Source organism: Cucurbita maxima, unplaced genomic scaffold (genome assembly GCF_002738345.1).
Source record: "Cucurbita maxima cultivar Rimu unplaced genomic scaffold, Cmax_1.0 Cma_Scf00004, whole genome shotgun sequence".
NCBI lineage: Eukaryota > Viridiplantae > Streptophyta > Magnoliopsida > Cucurbitales > Cucurbitaceae > Cucurbita > Cucurbita maxima.
The window spans coordinates 4369908-4394773 of NW_019272020.1; the positions used below are offsets into that span (position 1 = coordinate 4369908).

The 24866-nt window shown below is 39.6% G+C and overlaps 7 protein-coding genes across 7 annotated transcripts; 1 reads left to right on the forward strand and 6 right to left on the reverse strand.

The window, feature by feature from the left end:
• The first annotated feature begins 1579 nt into the window (after positions 1–1579).
• Positions 1580–5161, forward strand: LOC111477949 (derlin-2.2). The gene is made up of 6 exons (XM_023121957.1): positions 1580–1923; positions 2496–2595; positions 3812–4026; positions 4113–4196; positions 4384–4437; positions 4771–5161. Exons 1-6 carry the CDS (start codon positions 1825–1827, stop codon positions 4951–4953), a joined length of 735 nt encoding a protein of 244 aa, XP_022977725.1. The 5' UTR covers positions 1580–1824; the 3' UTR covers positions 4954–5161.
• An 81-nt stretch (positions 5162–5242) lies between these two features.
• On the reverse strand, positions 5243–7611 carry LOC111477948 (cardiolipin synthase (CMP-forming), mitochondrial). Its single transcript, XM_023121956.1, has 8 exons — positions 6999–7611; positions 6770–6836; positions 6594–6668; positions 6454–6505; positions 6074–6159; positions 5880–5954; positions 5698–5792; positions 5243–5608 (listed from the first exon to the last, which is right to left on the reverse strand). Exons 1-8 carry the CDS (start codon positions 7487–7489, stop codon positions 5515–5517), a joined length of 1035 nt encoding a protein of 344 aa, XP_022977724.1. The 5' UTR covers positions 7490–7611; the 3' UTR covers positions 5243–5514.
• Positions 7612–8520: 909 nt separating this feature from the next.
• Positions 8521–12847, reverse strand: LOC111478772 (adenosine deaminase-like protein). The gene is made up of 12 exons (XM_023123221.1): positions 12643–12847; positions 12471–12541; positions 11960–12051; positions 11801–11860; positions 11454–11687; positions 11290–11366; positions 11137–11206; positions 10934–11047; positions 10517–10583; positions 10289–10393; positions 10035–10200; positions 8521–9944 (listed from the first exon to the last, which is right to left on the reverse strand). The coding sequence occupies exons 1-11, from the start codon at positions 12717–12719 to the stop codon at positions 10076–10078; spliced, it is 1092 nt and encodes a 363-aa protein (XP_022978989.1). The 5' UTR covers positions 12720–12847; the 3' UTR covers positions 8521–9944; positions 10035–10075.
• On the reverse strand, positions 8738–9097 carry LOC111477686. Its single transcript, XM_023121568.1, has one exon. It carries the CDS (start codon positions 9095–9097, stop codon positions 8738–8740), a length of 360 nt encoding a protein of 119 aa, XP_022977336.1.
• Positions 12848–13548: 701 nt separating the features above from the next.
• LOC111478022 (cytochrome P450 77A1) lies at positions 13549–15552 on the reverse strand. The gene is made up of 2 exons (XM_023122080.1): positions 14382–15552; positions 13549–14192 (listed from the first exon to the last, which is right to left on the reverse strand). The coding sequence occupies exons 1-2, from the start codon at positions 15421–15423 to the stop codon at positions 13696–13698; spliced, it is 1539 nt and encodes a 512-aa protein (XP_022977848.1). The 5' UTR covers positions 15424–15552; the 3' UTR covers positions 13549–13695.
• A 1395-nt stretch (positions 15553–16947) lies between these two features.
• LOC111478023 (glucose-6-phosphate/phosphate translocator 2, chloroplastic-like) lies at positions 16948–18965 on the reverse strand. The gene is made up of 5 exons (XM_023122081.1): positions 18415–18965; positions 17955–18180; positions 17660–17882; positions 17284–17497; positions 16948–17207 (listed from the first exon to the last, which is right to left on the reverse strand). The coding sequence occupies exons 1-5, from the start codon at positions 18913–18915 to the stop codon at positions 17196–17198; spliced, it is 1176 nt and encodes a 391-aa protein (XP_022977849.1). The 5' UTR covers positions 18916–18965; the 3' UTR covers positions 16948–17195.
• Positions 18966–19846: 881 nt separating this feature from the next.
• On the reverse strand, positions 19847–23721 carry LOC111478833 (homeobox-leucine zipper protein MERISTEM L1). Its single transcript, XM_023123322.1, has 12 exons — positions 23630–23721; positions 23230–23508; positions 23030–23147; positions 22751–22942; positions 22026–22433; positions 21847–21948; positions 21538–21738; positions 21281–21455; positions 20922–21193; positions 20743–20838; positions 20263–20667; positions 19847–20161 (listed from the first exon to the last, which is right to left on the reverse strand). Exons 2-11 carry the CDS (start codon positions 23460–23462, stop codon positions 20299–20301), a joined length of 2166 nt encoding a protein of 721 aa, XP_022979090.1. The 5' UTR covers positions 23463–23508; positions 23630–23721; the 3' UTR covers positions 19847–20161; positions 20263–20298.
• Positions 23722–24866: the final 1145 nt, after the last annotated feature.

The window sequence follows — 24866 nt, forward strand, 5'->3', positions numbered from 1 at the left end:
AATAAACTGGAATTATAATGTAACCAACCATATGATAATGTATTAGCTTTTGTGTCTTTCAAGATGTGTTTATTGAGATAGTTTTCTTTTATTTTGAAAATGTAAAGATGTCGGATGTGTATTGGTTAATTATGGAATGATTACGAGTCAATTATATTATTTGATGCATTGTCTAAAAGGTAATCCCGATTTGGTATTTCTTAATATAAATTAATCCAAAAGCATTGAAGTTGTTAATTAGGTATAATACATGTCGCTCACGTGCTCACGTGCTCAATTATCTTGTATGTGGTTTGACCTTTGATTTTAACTTTTTCTTTTTGTTTTTTATTCATCAAATTATGGACGCATTATTTTGGTAAAATCACTATAAAAGAGACAATAGATATCAGTTTATTTTTTATTTTTTTTTATTTGTAAAAAGAACAGTTATTTTCTTTAAATACTTTTTTAAAATAATGATATGCATTTCTTTTGTTTAGGAGATATTATTCATTCAAACTTATCTAAATATAGATATAGTATTTAAAAAGTAATTAATTTGTTTACAAATTAATAAAAGACAACTTAAAGGAATGATACCAGAGGAAAAAAAAAAAAAAAACGGAAAAATGAGTAAATAGAAATGACTATCAATAGCCATATTTCAAACGAATAAAAACATGACTGAATTGGTTTCTCTAATCCGCCTTCCTTCATGTCGTAGCTTTAGGTTCGAGTCTTGCATTAGAAATATACAAAATTTTCCTTGATTGATGCCTTGGATAAGGACGTTCTTTGTTTGAGATTGATGTTACCTTGTGGGAGCCACCTAGGCGAGACCTTTTCTCTCTTTTCTTTTTCTTAACCTGTCACTCATGTGGTGTAGTGTAGCAACGCTACAAGTCAAGTCTCATAAAGGAATATTTTAGGCCTCAGCGACGGATATTTTTTAGAATTAACGTGCTTCCCATTACTTGACGAGGAAAATTCCACATACATAATTAAATTAGTCATTAAAAGGTGATTGAAACACCAGAAATTTGCGACTCCTTATAAAATTGATTGGGGCCATGAACAAATTATACAATCTTGAAAAGTTTTCGTTCACAGAACAAAGGTCATGAACAAAATTAAAACTCCAAAGAACAATATAAGTTATTGATTTGAGTGAGAAACCATGGTGAGTATAAGCTCTAATAGGTTTGCTTTAAGCTTCTCCAAAAAGCCTCATGCCAATAGAGATAGCATTCCTCATTTGGGGAGAACGCCGTGAAAGGATCTTCATTACGAGTCTTTGGCTTCAACGCCATGAAAGTGGCTCAGCTTCAAATGACTTCGTGGTCTCCTCGCAGTCTATTGGGCCTGCATGTAGAATGAAAACTCAATTGGTTTCAGGCCCAAGTACTTAAGCCTACCTAAGCCCAGATTGCTGGGTAAGCGATGTAATGGATCGATTGTACTAGTATCGTATTGGCTCGATGGGCCTAGCCCAAAACAAAGCTTATTCCATTTTGGGGGTAAATTGTAATAACTGTAAAACTACTCGATTTACCGAGTGGGTGATTGGATCGTGCAATATACTCGCGCTATTATTCGCGCCAAATCGTCATATCACCGTAAAAACGCAGAACGGGGAATAGCTGTTTTGTTTTGTTTCGCCGACTTTCTTCTCCAAACTTTTCCTTCCCGATTCTGCGGATCTCTTTCTCTGTGGGATTGTGCGGAGAATCTCTTCGCTCCAAGCTTCGGTTCTTCTTTCAAGCTTGCAAACATTAGCCCCTTCTGCGTCTTCGATCTTCACCGGACGTTTTTCTTTATCGGCGATCATTTTTCTGAGATTCGATGGCTCAAGCTGTGGAAGAATGGTACAAGCAAATGCCTATTATTACCCGCTCCTATCTCACTGCCGCTATTGCTACCACAATCGGCTGTTCCCTTGATGTATGCACCTTGTCTCCCCTTTTTCCATTTCTAGCTGTAGTTTTCTTGTTCTTGAAATCATCTAGGTTTATCTTTTGTTCTTTCTAGGGATCATCTCTTACATTATGATTTTTAAGCGGAAGGTTTTGAGAATGCCTTCAAAGTTTTCTCTCAGTCTTGATTTTGATTTGTTATGGATTCATTAATGGTTTGTTTTGCCATCCCGCATGGTTACCGATGTCGATTAGTATTGCCTTGGGAGATTTTGATTTTTAGTTTGGTCTTTTGGTTTTCCATGGTGATTCTTGATGATTTTAGTGACCGATGAGGATTGCTGTACAAAATTCTTTAAGTTCTTGTGTCAACATTTCCTGATACTTAGTGGTCCAAAACGGAGGCTCCCTGTTTTGTTGTTTCAGGATGATTTCTATTCGAATATCTTAAGCTTTAAACGTGTGGCTCATCCTTGTAATCTTATTGGCCTTTGTTCCACATCATTTTGCTTCTTAATTTTGGAGTTTCACAAATGATATATTGTTTTAGCTTATCATTTGGTTTAGTTAATAATCTGTTACGGATTTTATATCCTACAGATTATTTCTCCGCATCATCTTTACTTGAACCCTATCCTGGTGGCCAAGAAGTATCAGTTCTGGCGTCTGATTACCAACTTCCTGTTCTTCCGAAAAATGGGTAATTATTGAAATTCAACCTAGTCCTGACTTTTATCAATTTCAATTAAAATCATGCTTGTAGGTATTGTGAAATAACTAGATCTTGTTGTTCGGTGATAGAAAATTTTGAACTACAGGTTGTTATTCATTCCCTAAAGGCTCACATTATTTTCTCCATGCCCTTCACTAATTTGAAAAATCGGCCGTATACTGTTATGGTGAAATTTTGTTCTATTATGGACGCTACTACCTGCAACATTTATCCTACAACGTATTTTATCTTCCTTCATAAGTGCGATAATTTTGAATGAAGCTTTTGTGTACATTACAAGTTCAGTATTATATGTTGGTTCAAATCTTTTGGTAAATGATTGACATTCATTGCTCATTCCGGAATGGTAGGGTTGCCGATTACTAGGTTATTAAGTAACATTCATTATCTGCCTGAAATTGTAGACCATAGACTGCTTACATGAAGAATCTTATTCATGTACTTGATACTTATGTTACATTAGCCCCTTAAGCTTGAATTTTATTCTTCATGAAAGTTTTGATGCAATGATGAAATTTAATCCATGTTTTGGAGGTACCTTTGAAGCAAGGTAGCAACATATAAATTTTTAATAGGAAAGTTAGATTGGTGCCACAGTGATGCATCATGAAAGCTAATCATTTTTAAGTATACTACATTTTTCATGCACATACCATTTCCTGATTGTAGTCATTGATCGTCAACTTTTGGAATAAGAACTCATGCTTGCAGCCTTGCAGTGCACGAGAGTGGTGTTAGATGTCTTGTTCTTGTTTATTTTGGGTTTTAGCTTTTATGAAGTTCTGGTCTGTATGCACACGAGATGTAATTAGCAGGCTAAAGGTGTTGATGTCTTGTTCTTGTATTTGTTATGGAAAAAAATATTGCATTGCACCTTATTTTACTTATGAACCTTTGAATCCTTTCCTCGTCCTTGCAATTATGATTTAGCCACCTCTTCCCCTTACCCCAAAAGGATAAAACTAAGCTTCTTTTACCCTGTATATTCTTGGGTCGGTTACCTCTTTTTATATTCATTTAGTTACAAAGGAGCTGGAAAATTTGGCATCTTCTATCTTTCTCGACTCTTTCAGCATTTTCAGTTTATATATACTATATGTATATATTTCTCTTTTGGACAAGATTGAAATTGACAACTATCTGATGTTCCACTCTTAACTTGTGATGTGTCTGTTATTGCCAGATTTGGATTTTTTGTTTCACATGTTTTTTCTTGCCCGATACTGCAAGCTTCTGGAAGAAAACTCTTTTAGGGGAAGAACAGCTGATTTCTTTTATATGCTCTTATTTGGGGCCACGGTGCTAACTGCAATTGTTTTGGTTGGGGGAATGATACCATACTTGTCCGAGTCAATTGCTGAAGTTATATTCCTTAGCAACTCTCTGACATTCATGATGGTTAGTTTCCATCTAATATGAGAGCTATTGTCTCATTATTTTCATGCAATTCAGCTTTTTACTTTAACAAATCTTCTTATACACAGGTTTATGTGTGGAGCAAGCAAAATCCGTTCATCCATATGAGCTTTTTGGGCCTCTTTACTTTTACAGCAGCTTACCTGCCATGGGTGAGTAAGCCTGGGTTTCTTTGCATATTATTATTCTTTCAGGCATCCTGAAGTTGAAAATTTGTCTATGACTAGATCCATCCAATGTTAATTCCTTTCAGTTGAATTCTCTATTCACCAGTAAAAGCATCACCTTAAACTTCACGATAGAATATTAACTTTGTTTCTTTTCCTTTTTCCTGCACAGGTTCTACTGGGGTTCTCTGTACTTGTCGGGGCCAGTGCATGGGTAGATCTACTGGTATGCTGTCTGACTCTGCTTTTGGAATATAATTCTTCACAGTTTGTTATGTTTGATCCGACACTCATTAGGTTTGCATAGTTCAATATTTTCTTAACCTGGAGTCTCCCGATACTGGTATTTTAAAACATTTTAGTACCGGCTAAAGTATGATATGTAATTACTAACAAACAGCAAAATAAATCAATTTCCCTCGCATTGGTTGTTTACGGAAATTGTTGGGTAGTTGAGGCCAAGAATATTAGTCAGTGTTTTTTTTTTTTTTTATTAGCACGAATTGCTTTAAATTAATGTAACCTTTTCCCTATGGAAACGAATTCTTTTGCGACTCAGGGTATGGTTGCTGGCCACGCTTATTATTTTCTTGAAGACGTGTACCCACGAATGACAGGCCGTCGACCGTTGAAAACCCCATCCTTTATCAGGGCCTTATTTGCTGATGAAGCAGTTGTAGTGGCACGGCCCGTGGATTTGAGATTTGCAGCACCTGCTGTTGAGGATATTCATCAAGATTAGTTATTAGACATTTGAGCAGTCTAGTGAACTGAAGCTTACCATCTTTTGGGCATTTATCCACCCAAGAAAGGAGCAACCCCTGATGACAAGGAATTGTATTTTTCATCTGTAACATAGTACACACCAAATTTGGATTCAATTTTCCCACCTTTGTTTGGTATTGCCTTTGTGCGATAGTGAAATCTCAATGCTATTATTCGCTCTGGAATTTCTTGATCTGATTAACATTAAAGTCCCTTCACATTGTTGACATAATACTGACGTCCCCTTCTGTCTATTAGAGAGGAAATAAGAGAAAACACAAATAATTCGATGAAGACATGTTTTGGGTGCACTTGGCACAAATAACTATTCCCGAGAACTATGTACATGCTCATGTTATTCAAACTTAAAAAGAGTACAAATTCTTTTTCATTTCGAAGGGAAATCTTCTGTTGTAGAAATTTATTCAGCCTGTTGAAACACAGTTTGATCCGAGACCTTCTCACATCCATGCCATCAAAGTTTGGAGATCTCAGACAATTTTTCTGAAGCTTTGCTCAAATCTGCAAGTACTAGACCCTATACTTTTCCAGCAATCAACTCAGAACTCTTCTTCATGAACCGTGTTCCATATGCTGCTGTTGAGGCCACTGTCGTTGACGCCACTAGCCAGCTGCAAGCCGATCGAAAGAACGGTAAGTTTTTTGATATGTTATTTAGAGATGATAAACTTAGGTATCAAAAAGCTAGTAGCTGACATACCTCAAGAGCGTGACATAGAGCTCAGTCTCCTGTGTTCCAAACTCGGGTTGCAGGAGCGCAGCAGCGACCAATACCAATTGAAAAACAGTATTGACCTAACACAATCATCATCCTTACTAAGTAACATGCTTGAATCCAGCCTTTTCTGATAGCGTAATTGTACAATTGGAAGTTATAATTACCTTGCTAATAAACAGAGGCTCAACCTTTTGGGGAGAGGAACCGTCAAGATTGAAAAAGTCATGCCAGCTTCTCCACTGAAAAATTTTCAAACAACATTAGCGAGGAAGCTAGTTCCGGAGAAACCAGAGCGAGTATCCCATCAAGAAAATGGCAGTGCAGGGACTTTTAGAGTAACAATATTCAATTTTTTCACCTTCCAACCCAAGCTATTGGCTCTCTGATATACAGCACCACTAACAAGTAAGACATCTCTCCCAACAACAAGGGCAACAAGTCCAGCTACGATAAAAAACAAAATCATGATTTATACTCATAAATGAATGATGAGAAATTCCACGATTTAAATGTGTTCAATCTTCAATATCAAATCTGGCCGATCACATCAAAACATAAAACATACCTAGGGGAATCAATGGACTAACTATGAAGGAGATTGAAACAAGAACATTTAAATTCCACGAATGATGATCTTCTCGAATAATGAATCGTAGTATCTTACAGTTGGGAGTATTTTACAATCCAACAAGAAATCAAGAATCAACGAGAATTAGATTAGAGGAATGGAATGCTTACGATGGAGAAGATCATTCTGCACCATTGCCAAAGCAACACATCCAATGAGAACCTGATCCCAAGACCAGAACAAGAGTAAATAAAAGCAACCCAATTCAAAGTATACATGAACTAGAAGGGGTAGGGGATACAAAATTTACCTTGTCAGCCAAAGGGTCCAGATAAGAACCCACTACAGAGTTTATTCCCAATTTTCTGGCGGTATATCCATCTAGCTACGAAAGAGGGGGCAAAAGTTAATTAAAAGTATATCAACCGTTTTCGTATTCAGAATATTATTGTGATTGAGTCAAGAAAGATAACATCAGCCGAGTACCCAGTCGGTTGCTCCTGATATAGCTAATCCCACCATCGCCGAAGAGTACCAGCCGTTTGATATCATCCTGTATCAACATCCAGATGATGCAAAATGTATCGATCATTAACTTCAAGAATGTACAACGGAAATGCCAATTAAGAAAACAACGAACAGATGAGTCAATTGGGAAACATGGAATGAGATTTAAATTTTGATGAAATCAAGGGTGGAGAACAAGAAACATTACCATCCAAGAAAAGGACCGGAAATTAACCGGCTTACTGAAATTAAGTTGGGCAAATTTACGAAGCCATGTACCAAATTATCATTTGTTGTGTTCGAATCCGATCGATCCAACAAGTGTGGCCCGGATGATACTGACCCAAATCCTATTCTGAGGGGAAGATTGGTTCTGCGAAGCAAATTGAATCCAGAATTTAAAGCTTCAACTCTGTGCAAAATAATTCTATTTCCTTGTACATAAAGGGGAGTGGCGGACTGCAAAAGCTTCCATGGCGGAGACGACAGGAAAAGAGGACCATGAAAGGGAAAAATCAATTTTGAGAGAGGAGAAAGAAGCCTCGTTGAGTGATATCCGAAGGGAGACAGAGGCTGGGATGGAAAAGAAGAAAGCGGCGAGAAGGGAGCTGAAATTGTACATGTGGTGGTCGTAAGGAAGGTTTTGAACCGACTGGGATTCTTCTTGATTAGAGCTTTAAGAGACCTAAAAATCGCCATTAGTAGGTCATTTTCTTTCCGATTTAGGCCTTTGTAAAGGTGAAGGTCGCTACTCCTCCTCCGAGGTAGACGGTGGATTCTAGTCGGTGTGCCTGCAATTAGGTTTTACAGGTTTCGGATGAAGACGACGGCAAACACGTGGATTTTCTTCAGACAATGGCTGGGCTTTTTGACAAGCCCATGGACCTTTTCAGCCCGATAATGAAAACACACGTGGATTTTCTTCAGACAATGCCTGGGCTTTTTGACAAGCCCATGGACCATTTCAGCCCGATAATGAAAACACACGTGGATTTTCTTCAGACAATGCCTGGGCTTTTTGACAAGCCCATGGACCTTTTCAGACCGATAATGAAAACACGTGGATTTTCTTCAGACAATGGCTGGGCTTTTAGACAAGCCCATGGACCATTTCAGCCCGATAATGAAAACACACGTGGATTTTCTTCAGACAATGACTGGGCTTTTTGACAAGCCCATGGACCTTTTCAGCCCGATAATGAAAACACACGTGGATTTTCTTCAGACAATGCCTGGGCTTTTTGACAAGCCCATGGACCTTTTCAGCCCGATAATGAAAAGACGTGGATTTTCTTCAGACAATGCCTGGGCTTTTTGACAAGCCCATGGACCCTTTCAGCCCGATAATGAAAACACACGTGGATTTTCTTCAGACAATGGATGGGCTTTCTGACAAGCCCATGGACCTTTTCAGCCCGATAATAAGAAACTCAAGATCCGTTCGGCCCAAGAAAACTTAGGCCGAGGATCTTCTCCAGCCCATGGACCAATAAGCCAATCTTTTGTTTGGTCCTCATTGAGGGTTGCCGAAGCCCAACAAACCTAAATTATTGGTTGGACCAAGATCGGTCTTGTCTATGGCTTGTCCATTGTGGCTTTCTTTTAAAAAGTTATTTGATAATTTATTTTGTGAAAAAAAAAAAAAAACTACCATGTATGAACACAAAACAAGCTAGTATCTCCATTATACCCCATTTTCAATGATCCAATGTTCAAAACCTTCCAATTGAAGAAAAATCATAAGATTTGTTGATTTATGCTATAAACATTATGGATGCCAAGCAAAAGCATTGCTGCCGTCAATCTCACTCTTGTTAGAATGAAGAAGAAAAGAAAGATTAATGATAGTTCCAAATACAATCTTCTTTTGAGAGCCGCCATGGCTTAATTTCCTTCTCCCGTAAAGAAAAAACGCTGCAATCCTCGAAATGAAGCACAAAATGAAGATCAAATGGGAAAGTCGTGTTTGAGAATCCTGTAACTGAAACCAGGAATCCCATTGAAGCGATTGCTTTTTGACAATTCAACAGCACTGCAAATGTTAGGGAGAATCCCATTATTGCCTTTTCTCTTCTTCCACTTCCAAGTCAAGGACACAAGCCAAAAGCTTCCCTTACAATCGCTTCTCCTCGAAGCATCTCCACTTATCCTCTGAGAGCTGCCATGGCGTTCCACCTCAAACTTGGTGAAGTACTCAATCTCCTTCATCACCAGCGACCCCACAGTGCCTCGCGTGCCAATTGCAAGTGGAGCAATACCATCCATTTTCTCAGAGAAGCTTCTGCTTCTGCTCATCCCTTTATACATTCTAATGCCTTCTCACATACCCTTTTCTCGATGACTTTCGGGGTTGCTTTGAGTTTAGGCCATCCATCTCCTTGTTTGATGAATTTTACTTTACATAAAGTTGATAATATGAAGTTACTGCGTGATTGGTGGATACTGGGAGCCAAATGGACATCATACTCTACTTGTTATTTGCTCTGGAGGCATGTTTCTCCATTATAATGTCTTTCTTAAGATCTCTTTTGACTTGTTTGGCCATCATTAGCACAGGCATGCCCTCATGGGTTTCCTGAGCGTTTCTCATAATTTCTTTCTTCTATAATTATAAACCAGAGAACCAAACAGGAGCCTGCCCATTGTTATCTTGCTTTTTGCTCCTTGCCATCAGTTTAGTATTCCTAACAGGGTAAGGATGATTTAGAGTTCTCATTCAGTGGTGATGCTAGATCCGCCCTTATGACCTTAAATGGCATACCTCAGATGTACCATTTCTATCTAATCCACAAAAAAGGTTCAATCTTGAGTCACAACATGCTGTAATTTTATTCTTTTATTTAAGTCACATAATAAACTGAAAACTACAGCGTTCTTTTCTCTTTTTCTTTTATCACTTATAACTCTGAAGCTTGAAACTGTTTTTGGCTCTAGAAGTGAGAAAGAAATTTGTCTCAAATAGCAAGTGAACCAATTCTAAAACCTATATCTAAATTAACAGGAAGTGTTCAGAAGAGAAATAGTAGAGGGTCAGGGAACAGACAAGACCAGACAAGTAGAAGCCATTTCAATTGATCAGATCTCCATTAATCATCCAAGAATGCTGAATATGGCTTCAGAAATTTATGTGTAGTGTGCCCTCCAACACAAAAACCTGAAGAAACAGAATTAAGTTTCAGGAGTCTATCAAAACCAACTAGTCAGAATGATCCTCACAAGTTGAATGCATCAATACGTTGACTACCATGATTAATTGCTCCCGCGCATCTCAAATGCACTTTATGATTATCGAGCCAGGTTCGTTACGAAAGAATCGAACATCTGTTTCAGAATAGTCTTTACTTCATCCTCTGCAAATATGAATTCAATAGCATCTCTTGCCAGCTGAAATATTTCCTTTTTTCCAAGACCTGTCAAGAGAAAACGAGGGACTTCAGACCATTATCTTTTAATCTAATGTTCATTGCATTTATCATGAACAATATAGTTCTTAGTTACCAAACGCAGAGGCTGCCAAACTGTATTCTTTTGAAACGCTGGTGGAGAAAACCCCAGAATCATCAGTGCAGATTACTAAAGGATGGTTTGCTTTATACAAGTCAGCTGCATTGTCAATCACAGGTTGTTACAACAGTGATTCTAACTTTAAGTGCATAGAATAACCCAAAAGGTTACGATGAATTTCTTAATTGAACCCTTCCAATACATTTAAGAATGAGAACTAACCAAAGTGATGAACATCTATTGAAGAGATTGAATTGGTCCTGAGGTTGGATGTGAAGCAAATTTCAACCTGAAAGGAGAGAAATAGGACTTTTTAAGACAGATTCAAAGACATCGACAAAGCTGGGAGGAAAGGATGAAGAAGTTCATTCACTCTAGAAGGAACGTCAGGTAATTTTAGACCATTTGATTTCTTCTGGGCTAGAACTGTCTCTCTACTTAGAAAATCTTGAACTATGTGCCTTTTTTTTTCAAAATTATAAAAATATTTTCAAGACGCCAATATCATAACAAGAAATGGTCTAAACTCATGGTCAACAATCTTCAGCAAAAGGACCTAAGGATGTAAAAGAAAGCTAGTCTCAAGCAGCAGTGTCATCAAGAAGAGAAAACTCATGGTAGAAATACTAGATTTCTGACCGGAATGTTCAAACGTTTCAGATTCTCCCAATCTTCTCCTTGAAAGAAACACGCATGGCCAACCCTCTGAGGCCAAAAGTCTAACATAGCTTGTATCTCCTTCGGATTAGGTACCTACAAGCACTAACTTCCAGGAATAAAGATCAAACTGGTGAGGGCATTTCAAGTCCCAGCAAGCGTGAGTACACGAAAAGATAGTGTACCTCGCCACAGTGAAGTGTTATGTCAAGGCCATTTTCTTTTGCAAATTGAAGAGCAGGCAAAAAGGTGGTCCTGCATCATGTTCAAGAAGGGTTAGATTCTATTCCAACTTAAACAAAAAAAAGCTTTTGTGACAAATGGCCTTGGGAATATACCATTCACCCACAATTGGATTTCCTGAAAGATCAATACCAACTACTCCCACATCTTTCAATTCCAGTGCAAGTTTCACCTGCAATAAGTAGTGCAAGATAAATGTGATCGTTTCATCCACTATCCGAGGTGTAAGCTCAAGGTAAAGTTTGCTTTGCTAACATACAGTTTCCATGGCATCCTCAGTCGTCTCTCGTCGGTCAATGCTCAAAAGAAGTCTAACATATATCCTTTTTCTTGGAGTAACATTTCTAGCGTTGTCTACAGGCAGAGAATTCAACGAACTTCGGGCATCAACATCATGTGGCATGAAAGCAACATCGACGCTACTGATACTTTTCAAACCTTCCACAACTGCTTCCATGTATGACCGTTTGGTCATTCCAATTGACTTGTTTTTCTGTTTAAAATGAAATCCATACCAAGCAAGTTGATTTATAATCTCCACAACTAAGCCTAACCCCTAGAGAATGAGAAAGTACATTCCTGAATTGAAGGCAACTGATAGAATACCTTCGGAGTTGTTCTTAACTCAAGGTAAACAACATTCTCAGAAGCAAAGTCTTCAATAACCTGGTTAAAAGTAGAATTGATAGGAGAAAGTTACACAGCATACATCTACAATTAATGTTTTTTTAAAAAAAGGAAAAAAAAATAAAGATGTTGACATACTTCTCTGGTGATTCTTGTAATAGTTGTATGATCAGTGGTGACCATGTGGATCAGGTCAAACAACTTGAACACTTCAACAAGAGAACGGTCACCTGAATGAAGAGACACATAAGAACTCTGTCCCTCAAGCTATACTTTGTTTGGATTTTGAAAACATTATAGGCAAGCAAACAAAGAAACCTACGAGTGAGAGTAGTTTTATAAGCTTAATTCTCAAAAACCAAAAACAAAAGGTCAAATAATTATCAAATAGAGCTTGGTGTACGGATTTTATGTAACATGGAAAAAAGAGTACATATTACAATATCGAGAACCCTATAAGAAACTATAAAAACTTGAGTTAAACGTCAATATCCAAACAACTGGCCATGGTTGGAGCTTGCTGACATTACATAACATAAATTTCAAAGCGTTGAACTATAAAGGTAATTGATGTTATTTTCTTGCACATTCCCAAAACAACTAAAAGCACAGCTGAATCCAAGAAGGAAGGAAGGAAGAAATGGCGTACTTTTGAGGATGACATGCTCGAAATCAGAAAAAACTAAGACGCCCTTCTCACCCAACTCTCTGGCAAGCTCCCTGCAAGAGAAACACCATCTCAGACGCAAATAAGTGAAAATCAAAAGTGGCGCAACTATAGAGAAGACAGAAAATGGATATAATAGGGAAAAGAAGGTCACAGTAAAGTAGAATCTCTGATGGAGCCATTGAGATGAGCATGAAGCTCCACTTTCGGCATCGAGTCGCACCACTCCATTTCTGCTTCTCTATCTCTCTGGCTCTACAGCTGAATGTGTTGCTGAAGAACAACAATCTTACCCAACACCATTGACTCTCATAACTGCTATGTGTATCTCTGAAATCCGTATTCCTTCCTTCATTCAGGGTTGACTATATATTTGGGCTGGGCTCAAGATTCTAAAAAACACCACTCCATGGGCCTGACTATAAGGCCCAATATGAACTACTGGCCCACATTATAATTCACTTATCTAATCTGTAATAGACAATTTATGGATAAATTTTGATTTATTTAATTCATGCTAATAAAAATAAAATTAATATTACAAGTTCAAACATGTATTATAAATTTTAAAATCATAAGGACTAAATAGGCATAGAATTTTTTTAAAATATAAAATAATATTGAAGAAATGAAGAAAATTAATGGTTTCAACTAACCTCTACACCATATGGATGCAATTACTGCTGCAATTTGCCCGCTACAACTAAATGTCCGCATTTATTTTCTTATAACCTAATTCCATTATTCTTCTTTTCATGTACGAATTCAAATCTTTGTTAACAATTAGCAACTAGTAAGCTACGATCTATGTGTAGAGCGGGAAGAACAGGTTGGTAAAGAACGTGGTGGACATAACTTCATACTTCAGAACGTCAATTTAATAATCAAGTTGCAAACCCACCTATGATTTTGGTGCACAATTTAAAGCTCAAAGCGGACCCGAAATATAATTCTCGTATCAAAGATGAAATCACGACTGGTCTGAGCATAAGCTCCCGTGACTTTACTTTGGATTTCTCCAAAAGGCGTATAATCATCCACGAGAATAAGGTTTATTAAATTTGGAGACGAAAGATTCATGGGGTTTTGGAGAAATACAATAGCTTCATTTGGGAGGATAGTCGATAGTATACATAAATTGAAATAGTATGACAAAATTAAACAAAGACCAAAGTTATAGCCTTTCCCACAAATAGTGGCTCTAATATTAACCCGACCTCTCCAATATGGTAGCCTTCAGAGGGTTCTTCATAATCACCGTAAACGCAAAAGTCTCGGTCGGGTCCGGGGGGGCTCCAGGAGCCGGGACCCACTTGAATGCCTGTACCATTCTTGCCAGCATCATGTGAACATGCAACGTCCCCAATGTCATGGCCGGGCAGATCCGCCGACCTGCCCCGAACGGCACCATCTTGACGCCCTTAGTTCCTGTTACGTCCACGCCAACACCGTCGCCCTCCAAGAACCTATCCGGCCGAAACGAACCCGGTTCTTCCCACGTGTTGGGGTCGTCCGATAAATGAGCCGTGTAAAACTCCACGCTGGCGTCCGCCGGGATCGTGTACCCGCCGAGCTCCGTCTCTTTCGTCGCCGCGTGAGATAGTAAGAAATGGCTGGGAGGGTGTCGCCGGAATGTCTCTTTCACTACTGCCCCTAGATATGGCATTTTCTCTACGTCGCCTTCGGTTACCACACCATCTTTACCTGCTACAATATTCCACTAAAAGGTTAACTTTTAACTTTAATTTAGCACAATAAATTTCAATTTTGAACCCATCTTCCAATTGTTCCTAAAACTGTTATGATTACAAGCTTTTTTTTTTTTTTTATCTATTTAAACCTTATTTTAAAAGTATTAAATTGAATAAAATATGAGGGATGGATGAACATTACCCACAACGCTAATGATTTCGTTGTATAGTCTTTCCTGAATGTGTTGGTCTTGAACCAAATGAAGCAAAGCCCACTCCAACGCCGTGGCGCTGGTGTCAGTTCCGGCATTAATTACCTCCGAACAAAGTGTGACCAGCTCCTCCTCCCCCAACCGCCCACGTCCAGGCGTTTCCAGTTCAAATAGCGAATCAAGATACGCAGCTCCAATTGGACTAACCATCTCCGGCAAATCCTTCATCACGCTCTCATCCCCATTCCTCTCCACGAACAACCTTCTCCTCCTTATCAACGGTATCAGACATTCCAACTGTTTTCTCCTCAGCTCCTTCGCCTGCTTCAGTTGCCGTCGGAACAAAGGTGTAAGCACCGGCAAAAAGTCAGGGAGCTTCGGCAACGTAATCAACATCACGTCCTTCAATATGCTCTCTATCACCTTAATCTCCTCTTCCGGGATTTTCGCTCCAAAGCATATGCAGATCAGAATGCTGCATACCGACAGCCGGCAGTTGCTCATCACCTCCACGAATCCCTTCTCCGAATTCTCTTTCCTCAGTCTTTCCAAATGGCTTTTTATGGCCCACTTCCGTATCCAGCTGCATTGCTTGATTCTCGCCGGGTTTATCAGCTCCGTCACGAAGTTACGGCGGAGTGTTCGCCACAGGGGACCGTACTCGGCTGAGTTGACAGCGCATTTTCCAACGCTGAAGACTAGGCGAATAGGTGAGTCAGCAGGACGGCTGGCAAATAAGGGACCACGCTGCACGAGAGCTTCGTGAATCAACTCCGCACTAGACACAATGATGAGTGTGCGTTGCCCCATTTGCATTGTGAAAATGGGACCATATTTTTCACGTAAATCGCGAGCCACGAAAATGAAGGGACGACGTTGGAGGATGACTTGTATGAGATTTCCGACAATCGGCCAGCCCGGTGGCCCAGGAGGGAGATTCTTGGAGCCACCCCCGGTAGCGGACCAGTAACGCCACCATAAGGAGAAAAAAAGGAAGGCCAGGAGAAGAACGACGGCATCCAGTAAGTCCATAGCAGAGGTGAGGCGAGATCAAGAAATGTGATTGATAGTTGAAAGTAGAAAAAAAATGGCGACGCCTTTGCGTATAAAAAACCAAAGGTGAGAACGGCGGGTGGGTGGCCTGGTGAGCGAAGTGAATGAGTTTGGTTGATTAAACAACGCAATAAATATAAAGAGCTACTCGCAGGGTACGGCTTAAACAGCAAGTAGTTGAGATGATGCCTTAATAGTGTTTACTTTTTACCATCCTTCCCTTGCAAAAATCTACTTTAGAATTAATTCTCGAGTTTGTTGTGATCACGCAAAGGGGCAAATAGAGCAAATAGGGAACCATTTTGGTTGCTTTATGTCATGCCATTAATTATCGAATGCAAAATTGGACAACTTTGAATCTCTTGCTAGCTCTGTAACTTGTGCTAACACCAGAGTTAATTTAATATTCCGCTCAAGTGGTTGCCAAAACGTCAACTCGTTTGCTCACCATAACTTTTAGGCATTAAAATGCGATTACGATAAGTAAAATTTGGCATATTTTTGGATGAGAGGCTTATTATTAGGTGCATAGAAAATGCAAAGTTTTGTTAGATGTGAAAATGGGTAATAATAAATGGTGCGTACATTAATGGTGAGAGAAGTGTGGAACCCTACCAGTGAGTCAAGATCTTATCCACGCAAACCAAATAACGAAAAATAAAATCACAACCAGCTTGGTGGGGTGGTTGTTTCCGGCATTTATGAAGTTTACCAATTCCCAAGATGCTAATCAAACATTGTTTTTTTCAATACTTCTATGTCTGTCGCTGGATTCAACAACTATTCTTCATTACGTGTAAATTTGAGAGGGTAATTTCAGGTAATATGCAAAACAAGAGTTTTTTTATAAAAAAGGGGGGGCTGGATGGGTTAGATCGTGAAGGAAATCAACTTAGATCTGTGCTTAATTGCTGCAAAATAAACGCCTACAATTTTGGGTATGATCCCCTGTCATTCAACATCACCCAATATACTATTTCATCTACTGATTAATAAAATTAAATAATTATTCAAATATTAATGAAGGCAATAAGGTAGTGGTGGGTGAGAAATAATGCACAGAATTTATTGGCGCTTGCCATGTGACGTGTGATCTCAACACTGGTCGCCTGCTGCTGCATTATGGGTCTCAATTCTCGTGTCAAATAAGAAGGAAAAAAGGAAAGACAAAACGGCTGCGTTTTATAAGTTTAGCCCAAAAAAATATCAAATAAATGCACTTTATTTCGCAATGGACTAATCTTATAAACAGTGTTTTGGTGACATAATTTGGAATTTAGGCACACTTTATTTTGTTTTCCTATGCACACTCACCCGCCACTGTAGTAGCAGCATTGCAACCTAAAGCGTTGTCCGTTGTGTTGTCGCCATTTTCATTTATTTTTGTGTATATTTTCCATTGTCAAATTATTTTTTATATTTTTTTTAAATCTAAAACATCTGAATAAATTAAATAGCATTTATAATTTAAAACAATTTTTAAAGGTCCATCAAACCGAGCCGTTCCAAGTCCATAATCGGACGCTTAGAGGAGAAGTGAGCCACTCCACATTTTAACAGCATTTTAGTGGGCTGGGCCATAAAAAACATGAACTCAGACTTGACTTAACCTAGGCCCAAATTTGAGTGAAGGCTCAAGGCTCGAGGCTCATATAATAATAATGAAATGTAGTATAAATTATTATTATTATTATCCCTCTCCCTCGCTACTCTAATCTCCTCTCCCCTGTGGCTACAAAATCCGCATCCCATCACAGCCTTGCCTGTGGGAAAACAGCATACGTAGATGAGACTTACGCTTTCTTTTGAAAGGGAAAGAGATCGGAGGAGAAGGTGTACCTGAGAGTAGATGAAGGTTCCGAGGATTGCGATGGCAGCTCCAATGGCGTTGATGGGTCGGACAGGGGTGTGGAAGATGATAATCGATGACACTATTACGAATATTCTTTTCATTGTGTTACCCACGCTGAATGTCAGTGGCGATATCTGATCTAGAGACATGTACGACACTTGGTTGTACAAGTGGTAGAACATACTTTGAGCTCCCAACCACCTGAATTTCACGCAAACACAAACGATGGGTTCAACTTCAATCTCCCAATATCTCATTCTAAATAAAGATCAGATCGGACCACATGTGAGCAAACAAAAGGACACTGGATTCCCATATTTCAGATAGCGATGAAATGTGGGATTTGGAGGGTTTTGTAGTTACCAAATGAAATTGGGACCAATTTGGGAGAGAGCCCTTTGGAATCCTTCAGCCCACAACTTGGGTCCCTCCACCGCAATGGCGAAAGGAGTAAGAATTAGCAGAGACAGCAATGAGAGGCAAGCGTAGTAATTCATCCCACTCACTGACTTTCCCTTCATCCCTTTCTTTGAGAATATGTTTCTAAACACAAATGCCAAGTTCGATATCATCGCTCCCGAGAAACCTGAAACACAAACCCCCAAATTGAGATTCACAGCAGCAAGTACGCACAGACATTCCGGCCAGGATTCCTCACCGGTCATGTTGAAGTTGAGCTCCGTAACGGCGGAAAGAGCGCAGCCTCCAATGATTGGGATAAGAGATAAGTAAACTGGTAATGGAAACATCTCGCCCAATAGAAACCTGGACACCAACACACTGAAAGCCGGCTCCCCACTCTTGATTATGTGAGTGAATGAGACTGCGACTTTGGACATGCTCACAGTTGCTGCAACATGCCCAATCGAATGCGCCACTGCAACCTATAAAAGTAACCATACCACACAAAAAATCCGATTAGTGATCTAGAATTGAACTTTCGAATGCTCTGTTTGGAAAAACAACAGAGCAAACACATCATGCATAAGATTAGTCCCTATTCCAATTTGTAATGCAGTTTCTTACATTTAAATTCTTCCAAAATCAAAACCCAGATTTGTGAATTGAAGAAAATTTAATACCAAAACAGAGCATTTCAAAGTTATAATTATATTTACCGGCAGTAGGGATTTCCAGAAATCGAAATCGGTTTTGGGAGCGTCGACCATTCTAGTGGCCCAAGAAATAAGCATCATGAGCGATCCAGCGGCAAGGGAGAGAGTGGAAGTGAGCCATGGATAAGGGAAGGCATTAAGAACCTTCTTGTTGTAGACATTGAACACCACATTCAAAGCCCACCAAGTAGCGAAATAGAGCCCAATTTTGAGTTTCTGAGCCGTCTGTTCATCAGGAAGTTCAATGTTAATCTGAAGAGGTCGTGATTCGGCCTCGTACGCCCTGCACGCCGTCGAACGCTCAGATGATTTTGTGGGGAAAGAAAGATTCTCAACGGATGAGATGTGAAGTGGTTTGTTGGTAGAAAGAGATCGATCGACATGCTTAAGAGCACTGCAATCCGAGAATTGCAACGGAAGATTCGGCCTTGGAACTGGAGACTTTCTGTTGAAAAATTCAGAGGAGGTGAGATTGGAAGATGTGAGCCTGAGTGAAGAGATCATGGTGCTTCTGAAAATCTGATAATGCAAAGCAGAATAGGACGAAACCCAATAGAAAGAATTTGAAAAGACGAACGGAGAATAATTTGTTGGAAGAGAGGATGTTGTGGGTGAGTGAAAAGAGCGAGGAGAGGAGTGGCTATTTATAATACAATTTTGAGTTCAATTAGGCAAAGGGAGAACCGTTGGATCTTCAAATTTTCATTAACCCGATGACGGAATAAAATTCAAATTAGTAATTCAATTCCTACCTTCTCTTTGTGCTTGATTAAATTTGGTTTTGTTCTAAAAACATGTTGGATCTGTTGGATAGCCGTTTCGGTGGAAGTTGGCGTTTGGTGAGAATGAAGAGACGAAAATGATATATACAAGTAGGGGGGTTTGAATTGGCCTCTCTTCACTTCCAATCTCCTTCAACATGTTTTTAATTCATTGCGCATCTCCCCACTTCATGGAAACCTCCTCCGGATTGATATTTCCATTTTCTGAGAGCGTTTATGCACCGCAAGTTGCTAAAGTGGGATTCTAATGGGAATGATACAAAAGGACAAAGGGTAAAGAAAATCTCAAATCTCAAGGACGCAGACACGACACAGACGATATTGAGGCATTGTGACAGACAAGGAGCAAGCTCATGTGGGAGCAGCAGCGGCAGCAGAGGCGCTGTGCTGTGTCATTTCAGCAAATAATTAGCGGCACATATTTGAGGCTGAACTGGAATATAATTGACGGCTGGTGGAAGCGAATGGGAGTTTGCCGAGTTTTGTTTGAACCGACCAATCATTCTGTCCTTCTGATTCCTGGGTCCTCCCAAAAACCAAAATTAACGGCTACCATTTTTTTTTTTAGTTATTAACCATTTTCTTTTCTTTTTATTTTAGTTAAGAATTGACTAATGTTATTAGAAAATGATCATGACTTTATAGACAAATAATTTTAGAATCCGTCTCTAAATATTATTCCCATCAACCTAATGACAAATTCAAAATACAATTAACCATGGGAACCTAAGAACTAGAGAATTTCAAAGCCACCAAAAGCCCACCACAGAAGACCAACACTAAACTTAGAACGAAAATTTTTTTGTTATTGAAGTTGAAGGTTTGAGTAAAGTCAATGCCCGAACCTCCTCGATTCTTCCAACCCCTACAAACCATTCCCCATTCGTCTCTAAATCACCGCCCGGGCAGCGGGAAGTGCTTTTTCAAGGTGCGTTCTTGACTTCTCGACTCCTCCTCTTCCTCACCTACTGCTTATCCAAACCAAAAACCCAATTAATTAAACACCTCCATATTTCAAATTATAAGATGTTATGTGAAATTACGACAGTAAATTTCAGAATATTGTTACCGTAGTTTAAAAGAACAAACTTAAAAAGGGGGCGTTTTAGGGCTTTTCCCGCATCACAGCGGCTCTGATCCTCTCAACCGTGCACTTAATCAAGCTATTCACGGTGGCTACTGATCCAATTGAAAGTCTAGCTGTTGGAACTGAATCAACCAGGATTTGAAATGCGACCGTGATGAGTGACCCACCGGAGCCCAGCTCCAGAATTTCCCCGCCGTTGGCCCCGGCGGGTCCGTCAGGGAGTATGGCGAATCCCGACGGTAGAAGTGCCACGTAATCCGGATCGCAACCGGTTAGCACCACGTTCATTGCAACTGTGTCCACTGGAGCATAAATGACGTAGGATCCTGTAGAGTCGGTGCAGCTTTCTTGTAGTATCAGCATATTGCTCTGGCTCGAATTTGCACTCTATAAAACAGATTTACAATTTTCAGCAATTTATTGTGTTAAAAACCCCAAAGAATAAAAAAAAATCTTACTGACATTGACACGGAGCAAGGAAACACAATTCCCGGAGTGGCGGCCGTTGGCTATGTGCGCCATTTCCTGGACTAAGCCCCCATTCGACAGAATATCCCACTAAGAAAAAAAAAAAACATTGCAAATATTTCAGCACTTGAAATTTAAAAATCTAAGCATTTGAATATCTTGGATGTATGTACCTCGCTTCGAGATTTCTCTTTCCGAAGGAAATCAAACACAACCTTAGGTGGAACAGGGATCCAAAAAGAAGTGGCGGCGCTCAGCACAACACCGGGTGGTCGCCCTGGTTCGTCCGTGCTCTTCCTCGTTACAACCCGAACATCATCACCAGCGGCGATTGGTAACGCCGTCCAAGCGTGTACACTCGACGCGCCAACGCCGGCGCAAAAGCTCGTCACCATTCTCTCTGCTAGCTTCAGCATACTCTTCCTCCCGTCAATACTCGATATAACTGCCATAATTCATTGGGGGGCATAGCATTAAGTTACCTGATAATGATGAAAACAGAGGAATGATTTAGAGTAGTGTAGAGTAGAACCGCGTAGATCGCCGGTGGATATGGAGGTGGCGATTGATGTGGCAAACCGTTCAGATTGCCTATCTAAAGTAGCAACCCATCGTTTAGCCCCAAAAGCGAGGCCTGAATTAAAGAGCGGTCTGTACATTGTAGGGACACCAGTTTCGTCGGCCTCAAAATGTTCCACCCAAGTGATCTGAAAAATAAGGCCATCATCAGCACCAGTAGGTGTTCATAATTTTAATTAGTTGGTTGGAACTAGAATTAAAGAACAACACCTTTGAATAGCCGTTGGGCAATTGTTGAATCAAACAACCAGAGGGTCTCCTTCGGGTCCTTGGCATGGAACAGGGCCGCAAGGTGTCCAAGGAAACATCAGCCACCACCCATACCCCATCCCCCTGCTGTTTGCAGTATCTTACAAAGTAGTTTTCACGTGTTGGAACAAGTGGCGATGGGACTTGGAATTCAGCACTCATCTGCCCGCACAAAACCAAAACCTTAGGAATCACACTCTCCACAATATTATTGTGATATTGTACACTTTGAACCTAAACTTTTATACTAAAAGAATTTAGTTTGAGTACCAGGTGCAAGGCGCCGTTGAAGTTTCCGGGTAGGCCAGGGGAAAGAACATCGACGGTGGACGCCCTGGAAACAATGCCGCAGAACACAGTGGACCATTGCGTCTAAGAAACAAACAAACATATAATTAATTTTACACGGATTAGGATTAAAAACAAATTAGACTTAGACACAAACGTACAGCGTCCATTAAAATATCCATAAGCTTAATATGGTTCATGAACACAATAGCCGAAACTCGTGAAGCTTCGGTTCTAAAGCCCAAGGGTTTGGGCCCAACTGTGCCCCCAAAACAGCTCAAATACTCTGTTTCGTTAAGAACCACCTCACTTGACTTGGTATCAGCCGGAACCCACAACGGTTCTCCGGCCTGAGCCATTCGGCTCAATTCCTCCATGCCGGAAACCGCCAGTTCTACAATGATTGGCTTGTCGGCTTCTGAAGGTCTGGAAATGGAGCGGAGAAAGTCGCATGCTCCATACATTTCCCCAACGAAACCCGACGACTGTGGAGCATTGGACGGAAGGTGATAGTACGAAGAAGGGACAGACTTCGTGGATTTCAGGCCATATCCACTCATTCGCTCAATCTGTGTTATATCATCAATAACAGCTACAAATCAGCTAAACATTAAACAAAAATTAATCTGTTTTAACATAATGTTTAATAAATTGTGAGAATATTAATGGTTTCAAATTATTATTATTATTGAACTAATTTTAATTAAAAAAAATTAATTGAAATGGAAAGGAATTTGGGCTTTATTTGTGATTAATAAATTTGCAATAAATGTTGGGCAGTAATGTCACAGCTTTCTACTTGTAACTATCAACAAATCTTGGAAGGAGCTGTCACAATTTAAAAGATGAATGTGTTGGGTGAGTCATAAACCCTAACTACTCGTACCTCATCTCGCAAACGAGAATTTTCAATGCGCAAATGTTGGTCGTCGAAGGACATCTCGCCGAGGGCAGTGGCGGAGGAACCACAGTTGGGGCAGGTGGAGTGGGCGAATGCTTCTCTATAGCGAGTATTCTCAGCTCGAAGCTTTTCATTTTCAGCTTTCAAAATGGCGTTTTCATGTCTTTCCTGTTGAGCCTTCTCGCATTGAAAGAGAACAACAAAGGTTAAGTTAAGTAACCATAATTTCTTGAAGAAGAATAAATAAAGAAAAGGGTTTTGAACCTTCATTTGGGTGCGTTTGTTCTGAAACCAAAACTTGACTTGCAATGGCTCTAACCCCAGCTCGCGGCTAAGATCCATTCTCTGCTTGTCATCTGGGTGCGGACATTCCTTAAAGAATCTGAGACGACGACGACAACAACAACAAACTCCATATAATTTTATTTATTCCACATAATTATAAAGGTTAAACAAATGCTTACGCTTCCATTTCTTGGATTTGGTGGTGTGTATGGCGATTGTAACGTCTCTTCTTGGAGCGTTGTTGATGATCACTCTCACAAGGCGGCTCGAAGGTGATTTCAGGTCCTGATTTGGACTCAAAATCATCGTCTCTCACATGTTCCAACTCGTTCCCGGAGGTGTTAAACGCCATGTCAAACATATGATGGTGAGGGTGAGGGTGTAGTGTATGGAACATATCTGGATCGAACATCTTCCCCGAAATTCCACTTTTTATTATGATCAAACCCCTTCACCACCTTCAATATATGAACAACAACATTGATTTTTATCGGTTTTAATGATGTTGTAACAATGATTGTAAGTACATTTAATACAAATAATAAACAACCAAAATTGAATCAGAGAAAAGAAACTGACCGAATGAGTTGGGTTGAGTTAGGTTAGGTGGGCGAGAAACAGGCGTGGGGGAAAGGGAGATGGGGTTGAGAGAATATAAAAGGTGTGTGTAAGTGAGGCGTTGGAGTAAAAGAAGAAAGATGGTGGAAGAATGCGGTGAGGGTGTATAAGTAATCCCACTGGGTGTGCACTGAACTCACACCAAAAGCTGATACACAGCAACACCTCACTCGTCAATTAAAGACACATGCATACATACATGCATGCATGCATGCATGCATGCATGAGTGAAATTGTATGAGGAAGAGGAAGATGACGTAAATGCCGAATTTGAAGAACAAAAGACGGAGGATGTTTATATTTATATTTTATGTATATGTATGGTTTGTTGTTAGTGTTGCTAAGCACATTAGGAGGAGCGGTTGATGGTAGTAATGAATAAGGGAAAGATAGGGATGGAAATGGAGAGGCAATGGCAATGGCAATGGCAATGGCAATGTGAGGAAGACAGAATAAAGGAAGGTTGGTGAGATTTGCAGAGAGGGTGTTTAAGAGGTATCAAATTTCATTTAATGGACACACAAAGAGATAGGGTATGGTGAAAAGAATTACTCCATAATTTACTATCTTCAACCTCTCTCTCGCACACTCTCATCACATTAAATACATCATTTTTAAAACCTCTTATTTCCCCATCAAAACGGCCTCTAAATTCGGATATGCCTTTACTTCATTTCACTTTTCCGCATTCAATTTTATTTATTTATTGTTTCCTTCTCTTCACCATCACAAACCCTAACTTCATGATGTCACCTTCGAGTAGTACAACACCGAACAAATCATTTCATTCATTCAATGCCTTCACATCCGCATCTTTCTAAATATATATATAAAAAAATTAAAAAATTAAAAAATGAACTTATCTTTTTTGAATTGGAGTATTGAGGTGGTCTTCTTTATCCTTCTCTTTTCCGCAGCCGGATGTTGTGGTGGTCCGATGCTCTCTGCCACCGTCTGTAACTTCCTCATTTATTCACTCAACCAACACTTGAGGACATCATCCTTTGTTTCTTTATCTCTCTATAGTGGTATGATATTATCTACGTAATTCTTAAAATAGACATGAACTCGGAAAGGCCGCTGTTACTCTGGTCCCAATTGAGCAACACAACGTCCAAGTCCAGTAGATTTTTTTTTTTTTTTTTTTTTTTTTTTTTTTTTTTTTTTTTTTTTTTTTTTTTTTTTTTTTTTTTTTTTT

Bases quoted from the DNA above. Each gene is read 5' to 3' on its own strand.
- LOC111477949 (XM_023121957.1), top strand. From the start codon at position 1,825: ATGGCTCAAGCTGTGGAAGAATGGTACAAGCAAATGCCTATTATTACC. The intron at 2,596-3,811 runs GTAATTATTGAA...TGTTATTGCCAG, and splicing joins CCTGTTCTTCCGAAAAATGG to ATTTGGATTTTTTGTTTCAC. The intron at 4,438-4,770 runs GTATGCTGTCTG...TTTGCGACTCAG, and splicing joins GTGCATGGGTAGATCTACTG to GGTATGGTTGCTGGCCACGC.
- LOC111477948 (XM_023121956.1), bottom strand. From the start codon at position 7,489: ATGGCGATTTTTAGGTCTCTTAAAGCTCTAATCAAGAAGAATCCCAGT. The intron at 6,160-6,453 runs GTAAGCATTCCA...TTTTTATCGTAG, and splicing joins GCAGAATGATCTTCTCCATC to CTGGACTTGTTGCCCTTGTT. The intron at 5,793-5,879 runs GTAATTATAACT...TGATTGTGTTAG, and splicing joins AGCCTCTGTTTATTAGCAAG to GTCAATACTGTTTTTCAATT.
- LOC111477686 (XM_023121568.1), bottom strand. From the start codon at position 9,097: ATGTATAAAGGGATGAGCAGAAGCAGAAGCTTCTCTGAGAAAATGGAT.
- LOC111478772 (XM_023123221.1), bottom strand. From the start codon at position 12,719: ATGGAGTGGTGCGACTCGATGCCGAAAGTGGAGCTTCATGCTCATCTC. The intron at 11,367-11,453 runs GTATGTTAGCAA...TACTTATTGCAG, and splicing joins CTGAGGATGCCATGGAAACT to GTGAAACTTGCACTGGAATT. The intron at 11,048-11,136 runs GTACACTATCTT...TAGTGCTTGTAG, and splicing joins TAACACTTCACTGTGGCGAG to GTACCTAATCCGAAGGAGAT.
- LOC111478022 (XM_023122080.1), bottom strand. From the start codon at position 15,423: ATGGACTTACTGGATGCCGTCGTTCTTCTCCTGGCCTTCCTTTTTTTC. The intron at 14,193-14,381 runs GTAATGTTCATC...ATATTGTAGCAG, and splicing joins CGAAATCATTAGCGTTGTGG to GTAAAGATGGTGTGGTAACC.
- LOC111478023 (XM_023122081.1), bottom strand. From the start codon at position 18,915: ATGATCTCTTCACTCAGGCTCACATCTTCCAATCTCACCTCCTCTGAA. The intron at 18,181-18,414 runs GTAAATATAATT...TTACTTTTATAG, and splicing joins TCTGGAAATCCCTACTGCCG to GTTGCAGTGGCGCATTCGAT. The intron at 17,498-17,659 runs GTAACTACAAAA...CGTGAAATTCAG, and splicing joins ATTGGTCCCAATTTCATTTG to GTGGTTGGGAGCTCAAAGTA.
- LOC111478833 (XM_023123322.1), bottom strand. From the start codon at position 23,462: ATGTTCGATCCAGATATGTTCCATACACTACACCCTCACCCTCACCAT. The intron at 21,949-22,025 runs GTACGTTTGTGT...TTTGTTTCTTAG, and splicing joins TGGATATTTTAATGGACGCT to ACGCAATGGTCCACTGTGTT. The intron at 21,194-21,280 runs GTTCTACTCTAC...GAATTATGGCAG, and splicing joins ATCCACCGGCGATCTACGCG to TTATATCGAGTATTGACGGG.